The sequence below is a fragment of the Rana temporaria genome, chromosome 2, assembly GCF_905171775.1.
Source record: "Rana temporaria chromosome 2, aRanTem1.1, whole genome shotgun sequence".
In the NCBI taxonomy this organism is placed as follows: domain Eukaryota; kingdom Metazoa; phylum Chordata; class Amphibia; order Anura; family Ranidae; genus Rana; species Rana temporaria.
Window position 1 is genome coordinate 30,534,093 of NC_053490.1, and position 15,111 is coordinate 30,549,203.

Here is a 15,111-nt window from a genome sequence, read left to right on the forward strand (position 1 = left end):
TTGTTAAAGCTCTCTGAACGCCAGTCAAAGCCCCTGTCACTAAATAAAATGGTTAGCTTACAGTCCTGTTTACACTTGCTTTTACTTTGCTTCAGCTTCGCTTTAAAAAGGATACCTCATGCAGTAGGATTGTCCTGATACCACTTTTTTAGGACCGAGTACAAGTACCGATTCTTTTTTTCATGTACTCGCCGATACTGATTACCGATACTTTTTTTTTTTTAATGTGTCCATGTGTCCCCAAATGCAGTCATGTGTCCCCAAAGAGAAAGCCAAGAACCCCCCCCCCCCCTCGGCGTCTAGTTGATCAGCACATGGAGAACATAACAGCTTTCATTTGAATAGCTGTGTGTTCACCGCCGTGTGTCGTCGTATATAGTCCCTCCCTCTTGTCCAGGCACTTTGATAGACAGATCACCCATCCAATCCTGGGACGGGTGATCTGTCTATCAAAGTGCCTGGACAAGGGGGAGGGGCTATATATGACAACGTGTGGCGGGGAAAACACAGCTATTCAAATGAAAGCCGTTATGTTCCCCAAGCACTGATCAACTAGAGGGCGGGGTTTCTCTTTGTTTTCTCTACATAAATCCTGTATATTATTATTGTTAATGATGTCCAAAGGGATGTCCAAAAGGGATTGCACAGTATAAACTGATCAGAGGAGATCTCATAAGGCACCGCATCCCAATCAATATTGGATAGGATACAATAAAAATGCTCTCAGCAAGAGCTGGGATTTTTTGTAGGTGCCAACTAACTAGGGTCACAACAAAAAAAGTAATATTATTGATGCATGTTGACACACATGTAAAAAAGATTATAAAAAATAAAAAAATCATTGGATCATTTCATACTTCATATCTACAGGCGCTTAGCAGAGGCCATTTCCAGCGCTAAAGAGCCTGAAAACCTCCCCCGATGTGAAAGGGGTCTAAAAGATCCTGTTGTCTCCCCATTTCCGTTATTCACAAAAAGTTTTGTATTCTTTTCACTGAATGTTGGGTGTTCTATGAATGGATAAGGGGAGATCCTGTTTACCTGCCTCGCTTCTGCACTTGCTCATTCACAAAATGGCTTGCACTCAGTGTAAACAATACTGTACAAGGCTTCTTGTTAATGGACAAGGGAAAGCGAACGTAAACAAGAGTCGTCATTGTATGAGAGGAGCAACTCTCCGTTGAAGTAATATCCAGCATGAATGAATATAGGATTTGTACAGCAAGCCATCCGAGCATTGGAGAATCATTAGAGACAAATGACTTGTCCTGTTCCCGAAATATCTTTTTCTTTTTTTAAATAAAGTCTTGCATGGTATTAGTAACACAGAAAATACACACCCATTACAAGAATGAATATTAAACATTTCTGCACGGCCAAAACGTCTTTAAGTTTTAAATAGAGAAGGAATTGGTTATAAACCCCCCCCCATCAGGTTTTAATGGTCAGTCCTGCTGAAGAAATGTCCATTCAGTTCCTGTCCTGGAGAAGGAACAAGAAATGAGAGAACATCTCCAACAGTGAGGGGAATCCCCATCTTATTACACACAACCAGTTTTCCCGTCTGGAAAACTGGCCATGGCCGCGTTTGGCCCGGGAAAACTGCCAAGGCCGCGTTTGGCCCGGGAAAACTGCCAAGGCCGCGTTTGGCCCGGGAAAACTGCCAAGGCCGCGTTTGGCCCGGGAAAACTGCCAAGGCCGCGTTTGGCCCGGGAAAACTGCCAAGGCCGCGTTTGGCCCGGGAAAACTGCCAAGGCCGCGTTTGGCCCGGGAAAACTGCCAAGGCCGCGTTTGGCCCGGGAAAACTGCCAAGGCCGCGTTTGGCCCGGGAAAACTGCCGTGTGTATGCTCCATGGCAGTTTTCCCGATAGGAAAACCGCTGCGAATCCCAGTGGGAAAAAAAGAAAACACATGTTCTCTTTTTTCTGCCGCGATTCCCGGCGGTCTTTTTCCCCCCACCAGTTTTCCTATGGGAAACACTGCAATGGAGCATACACACGGCCAGGATTCCCGGCCAAAGCTCTCATGGCAGTTTTCCTGCCAGGAAAACCAGCCGTGTGTAGGGGGAAAAAGCTGCCAAGCCGGTTCTCGGGTTTCCCGGCTGTAAAAAGTCTGCCGTGTGTACGGGGCATCAGGCCCCTTTCACAAGGAGAAGATACATGATACAGAGAAGACACAGATCGCCTGCTCAGTGGGATCTCCCCGCTGAGCAAGCGGACGACGGGTCCATGTCTAATCGGTTATGCAGAGCAGGCACAGATACTGACCACTCTCCTCTATGGGGTGGTTGGATGGAAACGGATTGTATGTCCGTTTCATCTGATGGTCAGCTGATCTGCCAGACGGTTGGTGAACGTATAACCCATCCGTCGGTTTTTAGCCAATTTTATCCGATCTGATGCCAGCGGACACATGTCCGTTAACATCTGCCACCCCATAGAGAACAATGGGTGGTCTAAAAAACAGACAGGTGGATCCGATTGGTCTGCTGATATGAAAGCTGTCCTGGTGAAAATTCTAAAAAGGTAGGATCTCCTTTCTCAGCGATGAAGGTCCCCAGCAAAAACACAAAAAAAAAAATCAACTGTCCCAGTGGGAACACAGACAGCAATAAAAACCTGGCAGAGAGTCCAACCCTTCCCTACTCTATTCAAACTAAGCTTTAAAAGAAAAGTTCCCTTTTGGGAACATGTTGTTGCTTACTCAACCCCCGCCACCACCACCCTGTGACAGCAGGAGGAAGGCAACAATGCAGGGCTCCGCACACACGGCCGTGTCATTCATTCAGAGTTCTGAACTACAAAACACAGACCTTCCTTTGCGGCTGACGGCTTATAGTTCCCAATTAACTATCGGGAGGCTGTTGAGCTCTCCGAGTAGTTCATCGAGTCTCCCTGTCATTGTGTAACTGCCTGCCATTGAGAACTGCACCCGTGATCTGATAATGCTGGGTGCGATGCTTTATAGGCTCCTAGCAAAAAAAAAAAAAAGCACCCCAAAACAAATGCTTATGCATTTGCATTTGTTGTGGGGTGTTTTTTTGTTTGTTTTTTTCCTGCTAAAAAAATTTAAAATGAATAAAAAAAAATAAAGTGCATTTACCGTATTTATCGGCGTATATCGCGCACTATTTTCCCCTTAAAATAAGGGGGAAATCGTGGGTGCGCGATATACGCCGATAGCCACTTCCCGCGCTCAGTTTGAAATCCTGCGCCAACATATACCGAGTGCAGTACACTCCGGTACATTCGGCCAGGCTCGGCTTCGCTCGTGCTCACGCATAAACGTCACAGTGTGAGCGCAAGCAACGCCGAGCCTTGCCGAATGTACCCGAGTGTACTGCACTCAGTATATGTCGGCGGAGGCGTTCAAACTGAGCGCGGGAAGCGGGGACTCGACGTGAGGCGCGCGCTGGAGAAGCCTGGAGGACACCATCGAGGCCGCAGACGGACGCCGGACCGGACGATGGACGCTGGGAAGACACCAAAACTAAGTAATGCAATCATAGAACATTTTTTTTTTTTTTACAGGAATTTCGGGGGCACTTTAGGGGTGCGCGGTATACCGCGATAAATAAGGTATTTATGTTTTAAAAAAAAAAAAAATGGGATTTTTTTTATATACCAAGCTGGATAAATTAATCGCTCCACTGAAAACTTCTCTTTTTGAGCTGGTTTGGTACTGAAAATTTTAATAAAAAAACAGTCAAAAAATAAATAAATAAATATATAAAAAAACATGGAGGCCACCATTGCCAAACTATTTTCATAAAATTTACGCTGTGAAGCCCAACCTCTGCCTTCAATAATTTGAGTCAGTGACCTGGAACAAGTATAAATTACATTTTTCAGGATATTTATAGTGGTAAGCGACTCAAAATATTGACTTAAGATGGTCAGCAAAACGGCAATGCAATTTTCATTTTTAGAAGTAATGGCAACCCCCACCTCTCAGGACAAGGGCTACCTGTAGGCCAAGGCCTCTTTCACACCGGGCATGTGAGGTGCGGTGGCGATAAAATGACGCGATTTTTAGCGCCGCTATACAGTCATATTTATTGCGATATTCGCCCGCTAGCGGAGTGGTTTTAACCCCCGCTAGCGGCCGAAAAAGGGCTAATACTGCGGTTTCCCATTGATTTCAATGGGAAGGAGCGGTAAACACCCCGCTCCAAAGATGCTGCTTACAGTTTTTTTTTTCCTCCCGCCAGTGCATTGCCGCCAGTGCATTGAGAATGCTGGGGCAGGTTTATTTCAGGCGTTATTTATGCACTACTTTTAGCGCTAAAACGCCTGAAATACGCCTCAGTGTGAAAGGGGCCTTAGATTATACAAAGCCTATTAAAGGCTACGTTCACCTTTTGAATAAAAATCAATACACTTTTTTTTTTGCAGAAAAAAAAAAAGAAAAAAAAAGTGCATTTATTAAAAAAGAAAAAAAGAAAAAAAATCTAAGGAGTCTGCAGAGCATTGCACCCTCGATCAGCAGATCGCGGGTGCAACGTCAAGCTCCTGCAGACTCTCAGGATAGCCGTCAGCCTGCATTTCCCATACAGGCAGGCAGTTACTTGAGACCTGGAAGATCAATAAACTACAGGGGATGCTCACCGGCACTCTCATAGTTCATTGAGAAAAGCCGTCGGCTGCAATGGTTGTACCTGTAGTCTATTAATTTACAGGAAACGGAATAAACGATGCGCCCGTGTGGGCAGAGCCCCGCATGGTAGCACCGTTTTCAAATTGTGACAGTAGGAAAAAGATTGCCGTCTCAGGGAGGAGGGGTGAGGCAGGAGGAGCTGCAGATACTGTAAGATTACATGTGTCAACCAGGTGGAACATGCAACCTGCTCCAAAGGCTAATTTCACCTTTGACGCACATTACTTTGCATGTTAATGTATGTTGCGTTAGGGCCGCCCATTCAATCACTCTTAAACATTGCGCAAACATGCACCTTCTGGCAGCGCAATCTGTGAATGAAGCCCAAATCTAAATTCCAAGCAGAAAACCTAAAGAGCTCCTGCCCCCCCCCCCAAATATGTATAATGGAAGCATACTTACCTGTCCAGGGAACCAGCGCTGTCCTCCCCCAAGCAGATACATCAATCGGCGTTGGGTCCCGGCATCGGCATCTTAATGGGGATCTCCAGTCTACCCACCAAAATGTTTAAAGTTAGCAGTTACAAATACTGCAGCTGCTGACTTTTAAATGCAAGGACACTTGCCTGTCCAGGGACCCAGCGATGCGCCGGCATCTCTAGTAAGGGAAACTGAAAGCGAACATACCTTGCGGCATTGCGTGAGCCCGCTGCACCTTGTGAATGGTCCCGTAGTCTTCTGGGATGTGCGATGAAGGGGAACCAAGTGGAACTTCCCCTTTTGGGTGCTTTGTGAATGGTCCTGCAGTCTTCCGGGACCTCCCAAGTGTCCCAGAAAGCTGCGGGGGAAGGTCGTTGTCCGAAATTCCGTTCGGGTGGCCGTGACGATCAAGAGGGAGGGCCAACTCTAGTAGCCAACAAGGCTCAGTTCTCAGTGCAAAAAGTGACCGTGTAGAATGGGGGAGAAGGAGTAGAGTGATGAGAAACGCAATTAACGAGCGTTTCCCAATACAAGCATTTTCTTTTTTGAAAATCCTGACTCGGTTTGCAAGTGTTGTCTCGCAAAACAATCAGGATTCAAGCCACAGCGGTGTGCAGTACTACATTTGGCCAGAGATGCTGCGGGGGCACCAGTGCCGATGGAAGCTGTTCAGAAATACTCCATTCCCGAGATTTTTCAAGTTCAGCCGAGCTGTCCCCGAGCCTTTCTGAGGCTCTCTGGCGCCCCCCCCCCACACACACACACCTCTGGCCACATGCGGTATTGCATGCCACAGAAGTCAATGCAGAACTAATTCTTTCCGTTTCCATTTACTTCTGTGGCATGCAATACTGCATGTGGCCAGAGGTATGGGGGCGCCAGAGAGCCCCAGAAAGGCTCGGGACAGCTCGGCTGAACTTCTCGGGGATATGGGGAAACTTGCTTTGATATGCAAGTGCTTTGGATCACGAGCATTCTCCTGGAACGGATTAGGCTCGTAATCCAAGGTTCCACTGTAGATATTCCATGGCATTTAATGCAGCTGCTTGCTTCGTGTTCAGCATTAAACCACTTTTTTTTCCCCCTTATACAATTTTACAGTCACAGTAATGGCCAACTAACTCCCACCCCTTCCACTCTTGTACAGCTTACTAATTATATTGCCCCTACCTGTAGATAAGTATTCTGCAACCAACTCTGACTCCACCACGGAAAAGGAAGGGCTTTCAGGCTGACGTTTATCAGGGGCCTTCTGGAGAGGAACAGCCATCTGACTGAGGTCAATGGTCAGCTGCCGGGGCTTAGTGTCCACTTTCTCTTTCACTGGAGAACAAAAGGGCAATTATAAACAGATGCCATTGGCTGACCGGGGATACTAAATGTGCCCACCGACTTATCAGCCGATCTGGCCAATTAAGGTCGTAACTGGGAAACAAATTGCATGTTTAAGGGCAGTATGTGGTCTATGTAGGACACCCCCCTGGCTGATCAATCACAAAGAAGAATTTAAAAAGGGAAGAAGTATAGCCGTAGCTTTTTATTGGCCACATTTCCCTTCTACAAGGCCGACTGTTGCAGGAAGTTTAACATTTGGTACATACCTATAATGGATAACCTTGACTTTGGTTTCACAGAAGACTTGGATCAGAGGAGCACAATTACCGCATTGATCGGCGTATACCGCGCACTTTTTTTTAAAATTCAGGGCAAAATCGTGGGTGCGCGATATACGCCGATACCCGCGCCGAGTTTGAACGACTACGCCGGCATATACCGAGCGCAGTACACTCGTGTATAGTCGGGCAGGCTCGGCTCCTCTCGCAGTCACGTCCTGGACGTACAGGACGTGACGGCTCCTCTCGCGGAGCCTGCCCGACTATACACGAGTGTACTGCGCTCGGTATATGCCGGCGCAGTAGTTCAAACTCAGCGCGGGAAGCGGGGAGGACACCGCAGAAGGACGCCGGACCCGACGAGGACACCACCGAAGCCGCAGACGGACCCGACGAGGCCGCCGATGGACGCAGCGCAAGACACTAAAACTGTAAGTACTAAAATCTTTTTTTTTTTTACAGGAATGCGGGTCCACTTTGGGGGTGCGCGCTATACGCCGGAGCGCGCAATACCCCGATAAATACGGTACTTCTTGTTCTGTGGACCAGATTTAGCTTCTAGAGGGCAATAAACTGAAGGGCAGAGAAGGTTAATGCTTAAAAAGTATCCCGACGATATTGTCACGATACAACCCTCTGCCCGATTCATTGGCAGCTAGCTCCCACCTTTTAGCACAGGGACGAGAGCTGGGAGGTAGCCACTCCTGATCCCTGCCAGTGCTCCAGTGAGTGCTGGAGGGGCAGAGAGCGGTGACTGACGGTCAATGCTTTCTGCCTGGAGCAGACCGAGAACCGAGTAGTCAGTGGTCATGCGATCGCACAGAGCCGATGTGGGACAGATGCTGCAGCCACCCCAATTTTCTCCTTTAAAATGGTTCTAAAGGTAGTTTTTTTTAATTTTAATGCATTCTATGCATCAAGATATTAAAAAAAAAAACACACACACCACACTTCTGTGCAGCAACCCCCCTTTAGCCCACCTAACTGAGCCCCATCTCAATCCAGCGATGTTGCATGAAAGTCTCGGCTATCCGGGACACTCCCTCAATGGCTGACAGAAGAGGGAGAGGGAGACCATGGCGGGACACTCCCTCAATGGCTGACAGAAGCGGGAGAGGGGAGAGGGAGAGAGAGGGAGGGGGGAGAGAAAGTGTGAGAAGCAAGCTGGTACCTGTCAAAGCCAAGTACCCGCTTTCGGAACCCTTCCCCCCCAAAAAAAATTCAAATGTGGCAGTGAAGAGGGCTCAATGGCTGACAGAAGCGGGGGAGGGAGAGGGAGAGACACCACGGCTCCGTGTCTGAATGGACACAGAGCAGCGGCTTGGCTCAAGTGCCCCCATAGCAAGCTTCTTGCTGTGCGGGGGTCACTTGACAGGAGGGAGGAGCGAGGGACCAGAGAAGGAGGATCTGGGCTGCTCAGTGCAAAACCACTTCATAGGAGCAGGCAAGTATAACATGTTTGTTAAACAAGGACTCTAGCATCCCTTTAAGTGGAACATACACAAAAACGTATTCTCTAGTTGCAAATGGCGTGAAGGGAACCTCTGTCGTTTTTTTCCTGCCGGCTGTATCCCCAACATAGACCTTACCCATCACTTCCAATCCTGGTAACAGCAGGAGAAAGCAATAGAAAGCAACTAAAAAAAAAAAAAAAAACAATTGGTTGTCACTGGGACAGGACCTGTACAGAAGTCTTCCAAAGTGGTCATCTGAACCCAGCAGGGTTCCCTCCCCCCCCTTACTTGGCTGAAAATTTCCACTCACTTCCTGTTGTGTTCCCAGGTGAGGAAGTTTGTGGAAATCTCCTCAGCAGGGACACACAGAGCAATAAAAACTTCAAAGGTTCCAACTCTTCCCTACTCTTGAAACATTTGAAAAAAACTCAAAGAATGGGATTATATAGGCAACACACAGAGCTTCAAAATATACAAAAAATATATCAATTTATTACAAATATATTTCTATATATTTGTAATAAATTGATATATTTTTTATATATTTTGAAGCTCTATCAATTTATTACAAATATATTTCTATATATTTGTAATAAATTGATATATTTTTTATATATTTTGAAGCTCTATCAATTTATTACAAATATATAGAAATATATTTGTAATAAATTGATATATTTTTTGTATATTTTGAAGCTCTATCAATTTATTACAAATATATTTCTATATATTTGTAATAAATTGATATATTTTTTATATATTTTGAAGCTCTATCAATTTATTACAAATATATAGAAATATATTTGTAATAAATGGATATATTTTTTATATATTTTGAAGCTCTATGTGTGTTGCCTATATAATCCCATTCTTTGCGTTTTTTTCAAATGTTTCAATAATTATGGGATGATGGCAACTACATGCCGCCATATATGAGTTGATCTTTTTCTACTCTTCCCTACTCTATCCATTTGTATCAGCTGACCATGGTTACTACTCGGAGATGATGCCAATGATGGGGGGTGTCTGAAAGTTATATGAGAATTTGAAGGGGCCAGAAATGATATGCGTTTTACACATGCCTGGACATTACCATGTATTAGATTACATTTTACATGTTTTTAAATTTCAGGATAAATCTACTGGCATTCCATTTACTTGTGATGAGTTGGATTTGTGAACACAAACATAAATGGGGTGACACCAACAACTATGTAATGTGTTCCTATCCCTTACAGAAACAAGATGGGGTGGGTAAGTGATGCAGTGAAACGTGGATTATAGGAAACGAGACACACAGGGAGATGAGGAATGGGTCTCGGATGTTATCACTTCATCACTTGGATGAAAGAAAGCTCATAATAATCAGACGACACCTCTTGTGTTATGGTGTTAGGGTACTCACTGCTGGTCTGCTGCAGCTCCATCAGGGCCTTGATGGTGGAAGTGGCAGACTGGGACTCTCCTGCGATATCTTGGTAGATTATTGTAGGAGTGGTGTCCATCGCTATTTCATGCTCCGACCACTCCTGACCACGAGATGCGATGACGTGGACTACAGGCTGGGAATCTTGTGAAACAAAGATTTTATTTTTTATTTTTACACTTTTAAAAAAAGGTGTTTGAAATATAAAAAGTTCACTTTTCCTGGTAAAAACAGGGAAGCTGATATTGCCAACGTATTGTTAAAGTGGTTGTAAACCCTTAGAGCCCTTTCCCACTGACAGCTGGGGTGCTTTTCAGATGCTAGCGGAGCGCTTTTAACCTCTGTTAGTGGCCGAATAAAGGGTTAAAAAGCACCCGCTTCGGCAGCGCTGCCCATTGATTTCAATGAGAAAAGAAAGGAGGGCGCACCGACCTAGTGTGATACCGTATAAAAGGGTTTTATTACATATTGTAAGGGGTGCGCTCGGTAGCGGGGTGTGTGACCCCCTTGGGTGGGTTCACTACACACTGAATTTATACAGACAGGCAGTCGAAGACGGTTGAAAAACAAAGATTTTGGTTTATTCTTCCATCTTGCTGGAAACAAGTGCAAGCATCCAAACAGCATAAACAAAATCAAACGTAAAATAAACCCTGGCCACTTGGGGCGTCTACCTTCACCACACAGGAACCTATCTATGGAGTCTGGCACAGCCTAGTGCTGGGCAGACACTACTGGTCATACAGCAGAAAAACCATAGTCTTTTGATTTTTATCACACAGAAAAATCAATCACCTCCTCACCTCCTCAGAGGACTTTCAGTACACTGCTCTCCTTACTCACAAAGCCTGAGAGTCGGTTCACACTAGGGCGACACGACTTCCAGCGCGACTTTCAGAGGCGACTACGACACGACTTGAACATGAACCACAGGGCGATCTGGGGCGATTTACAACACGACTTGAAGTCGTCTCCAGGACAGGAGACTTTCCAGTGGCCAATAAAACAATCAGCTCTGGGGGAGGGAGGGGGGCAGGAGAGATTTGCCTGAGAAATGTATGTTATTTTCCTTTAAAGTAGCTTCAGTTAAGACAGTGATCCGACTTCTGAGGCGACTTCCATTGAAATCAATGGGTACAAATCGCCTACAAGTCAGATTGAAGTAGTACAGGAACCTTTTCTGAAGTCGGATCGCCTTGAGTCGTGTGTATTAACACCGCTCCCATTCACTTCTATTGTTTTTCTCTACAGCGCGACTTGGGACGACTTGAGGCGACATGAAGTCAGATTGCAAGTCGCCCCAGTGTGAACCGGCTCTCAGGATGCAGCAATTCAGTGGTAATCCTCTGGACTACTTATAGAGGCCTTAACTGCCTCATTCTGAACAGCTGACGTTTTCCAACGCCCTTAGACCTTTCCTGGCTACTTCTCACAACCGACGTCTAACAATTGGTGTATTGTCTAAACAAGGCAGAAATGTATGTCCCGTCTGACAACACCCACAGAGTTACCCGACTTCCTGTCACAATATATTAAAACAATGGTTATACTCACAAAATGAGTTGTAAACAGCGCTTTGACAACCAGTACAACTGGTACACAGCAACGCCAGAAGAACACAGTGACGACACGGATCAAGTGGTATCTGACTGGTGGTATGGCTGACGCGTTCCAGGGGCGTACCCCTTTGCTCAGAGCAACTACAGACCACCAAGGCTCAGAGGAAAGGGGTACGCACCTGAAACGCGTCAGCCATACCACCAGTCAGATACCACTTGATCCGTGTCGTCACCGTGTTCTTCTGGCGTCGCTGTGTACCAGTTGTACTGGTTGTCAAAGCGCTGTTTACAACAAATTTTGTGAGTATAACCATTGTTTTATTATATGTAATAAAACCCTTTTATACGGTATCACAATAGGTCGGTGCGCCCTCCTTTCTTTTCTCTTTTTTAGCCTTATGAATTCCCATGATTCTGAAGGAGGGCTTCAAGACCGTTGAATATACCCTGTAATTGGACCACGTTACCCTATAGCAGGAAATACCAGAGCGCAGGAGAATTTTTTCTGTTTGCATTGATTTCAATGGGCAGGGGTGATTAAAGCGCCCCCAATGATGCGGCTTGCAGATGAGGCATTTTTCAGGTGCTTTACAGGAGCTAAAGCTCCTGAAAAACGCCTCCAGTGTGAAAGGGGTCTTACAGTGAAGGAAAAAGTATTTGATCCCCTGTAGATTTTGAACGTTTGCCACTGACAAAGAAATGATCAGTCTATGGCCTAGATTCACATAGAGCAGCGCAAGTGTGGGCGGCCGTAGCGCATCGTATTTACGATACACCGCCGCAACTTAGAGAGGCAAGTGCTGTATTCACAAAGCACTTAGGTCCTAAGTTACGGCGGCGTAGCGTAAATGTGCCGGCGTAAGCGCTCGTAATTCAAATTGTGAAGAGGTGGGCGTGCGTTGCGCTAATGAACCGTGACCCGACGTGATTGACGTTTTGAACGAACGGCGCATGCGCCGTCCGTGGACGTATCCCAGTGCGCATGCGTCGGATAGAAAGCCTAAGATACGTCGAACACTGCCTACGACGTGAACGTAACTTACGCACAGCCCTATTCGCGTACGACTTACGTAAACAACGTAAAAAGATACGCCTGTTCCGACGTCCATACCTTGCATGGGCTGCGCCACCTAGAGACCAGCTTTATCTTTACGCCAGCGTATGTCTTACGTAAACGGCGTAACTAATTGTGACGGGCGTACGTACGTTCGTGAATCGGCGTATCTTGCTCATTTACATATTCAACGCGGAAATCAATGGACGTGCCACCTAGTGGCCAGCGTAAATATGCACCCCAAGATACGACGGCGTAGGAGAATTACGCCACTCGTATCTTGGCCAAATCTATTTCTAAGAATCAGGCGCATAGATACGACAGCGGCCATTCGGACTTACTTTGTGAATCTGGGCCTATAATTTTAATAGTAGGTTGATTTTAACAGCGAGACAAAATAACAAAAATATCCAGAAAAATGCATTTTAAAAAAAAAAAGTTATAAATTGATTGCATTTTAATGAGTGAAATAAATATTTGATCCCCTATCAGCAAGATTTCTGGCTCCCAAGTGTCTATACAGGTAACGAGCCGAGATTAGGAGCACTTCCTTTAACAGAGTGCTCCTAATCTCAGCTTGTTACCTATATAAAAAGACACCCGTCTACAGAAGCAATCAATCGGATTCCAATCTCTCCACCATGGCCAAGACCAAAGAGCTGTCTAAGGATGTCGGGGACAAGATTGTAGACCTACACAAGGCTGGAATGGGCTACAAGACCATCGCCAAGCAGCTTGATGAGAGGGTGACAACCGTTGGTGCGATTATTTGCAAATGGAAGAAACAAAATAACGGTCACTCTCCCTCAGTCTGGGGCTCCATGGAAGATCTCATCTCGTGGAGTTTCACTGATCATGAGAACGGTGAGGAATCAGCCCAGAACTACACGGGAGAATCTTGTCAATGATCTCAAGGCAGATGGGACCATAGTCACCAAGAAAACAATTGGTAACACACAACACCGTGAAGGACTAAAATCCTGCAGAGCCCACATGTCCCCCTGCTCAAGAAAGCACATATAATGTCTGAAGTTTGCTAATGAACATCTGAATGATTCAGAGGAGAACTGGGTGAAAGTGTTGTGGTCAGATGAGACCAAAATCAAGCTCTTTGGCAAAAGCTCAAGGAGGAGGAGAAATGCTGCCTATGACCCCAAGAACATCATCCCCACCGTCATACATGGAGGGGGAAAAATTATGCTTTGGGGGAGTTTTTCTGCTAAGGTGACAGGACAAACTTCACGCATCAAAGGGACGATGGACGGGGCCATGCACCCTCAAATCTTGGGTGAGAACTTCCTTCCCTCTGCCAGGGCACTGAAAATGGGTCGTGGATGGGTCTTCCAGCATGACTCAAAACACATGGCCAAGGCAACAAAGGAGTGGCTCAAGAAGAGGCACATTAACCACTTAAGACCCGGACCAAAATGCAGCTAAAGGACCTTGCCCCTTTTTGCGATTCGTCACTGCGTCGCTTTAACTGACAATTGCGTGGTCGTGCGACGTGGCTGCCAAACAAAATTGGCGTTCTTTTTTCCCCACAAATAGAGCTTTTTGGTGGCATTTGATCACCTCTGCGGTTTTTATTTTTTGCGCTATAAACAAAAATAGAGCGACAATTTTGAAAAAAATGCTATATTTTTTACTTTTTGCTATAATAAAATATCCCCCAAAAAGATATTAAAAAAAAAAATTCCTTAGTTTAGGCCGATACGTATTCTACCTATTTTTGGTAAAAAAAAAAAAAAAAAAAAAAAAAAAAAAAAAAAAAAAAATCGCAATAAGCGGTTATCGGTTGGTTGTTGCCAAATTTATAGCGTTTACAAAATAGGGGATAGTTTTATTGCATTTTTATTAATTATTTTATTTTTTTACTACTAATGGCGGCGATCAGCGATTTTTTTCGTGACTGCGACATTATGGCGGACACATCGGACAATTTTGACACATTTTTGGGACCATTGTCATTTTCACAGCAAAAAATGCATTTAAATTGCATTGTTTATTGTGAAAATGACAGTTGCAGTTTGGGAGTTAACCACAGGGGGCGCCGTTGGGGTTGTGTGTTCCCTGAAGTGTGCTTACAACTGTAGGGGGGTGTGGCTGTAGGAGTGACATCATCGATTGTGTCCCCCTATAAAAGGGATGACACGATCGATGCAGCCGCCACAGTGAAGAACGGGGAAGCCATGTTTACACACGGCTCTCCCCGTTCTTCAGCTCCGGGGACCGATCGCGGGACTCCAGCGGCGATCGGGTCCCGCAGCTTCGGACCGGGTCGCGGGTGCGCACCCGCGACCCACGGCTGGGTACTAGTACAGGACGTACATGTGCCTAGCCGTGCCATTCTGCCGACGTATATGTGCAGGAGGCGGTCCTTAAGTGGTTAAGGTCCTGGAGTGGCCTAGTCAGTCTCCAGACCTTAATCCCATGTAAAATATGCGGAGGGAGCTGAAGGTTCAAGTTACTAATGTCAGCCTCGAAACCTTAATGACTTGAAGAGGATCTGCAAAGAGGAGTGGGGACAAAATCCCTCCTGAGATGTGGGCAAACCTGATGGACAACTACAAGAAACGTCTGACCTCTGATTGCCAACAAGGGTTTTGCCGCCAAGTACTAAGTCCTGTTTTGCGGTAGGGTCAAATACTTATTTCACTCATTAAAATGAAAATCCATTAATAACTTTTTTGAAATGCGTTTTTCGGGATATTTTTGTTGTTATTCTGTCTCTCACTGTTAAAATAAACCGGCCATTAAAATTATAGACTGATCATTTCTTTGTCAGTGGGCAAACGTACAAAATCAGCAGGGGATCAAATACTTTTTTCCCCCCCTCACTGTACATATACCCATTGAAGTGACTGGTCTCAGGTTATACAAATATGAAACAAACCCTACTACATAAGTTGTACATGTTCACCTGCAGCCT

The 15,111-nt window shown here is 45.6% G+C and overlaps 1 protein-coding gene across 13 annotated transcripts in view; it reads right to left on the reverse strand.

The window, feature by feature from the left end:
- Positions 1 to 15,111, reverse strand: part of EMSY (EMSY transcriptional repressor, BRCA2 interacting) — a 110,466-nt gene that overhangs the window by 49,431 nt on the left and 45,924 nt on the right. For 11 of the 13 annotated variants that reach the window (XM_040340015.1, XM_040340012.1, XM_040340008.1 and 8 more), the window contains 2 exons: positions 9,549 to 9,713; positions 6,247 to 6,399 (listed from right to left, as the gene is read on the reverse strand). In XM_040340015.1, the coding sequence (XP_040195949.1) occupies positions 6,247 to 6,399; positions 9,549 to 9,713 (318 nt within the window). The remainder of the gene's footprint in view (positions 1 to 6,246; positions 6,400 to 9,548; positions 9,714 to 15,111) is intronic. The other 2 variants (XM_040340013.1, XM_040340009.1) reach the window with 1 other exon arrangement.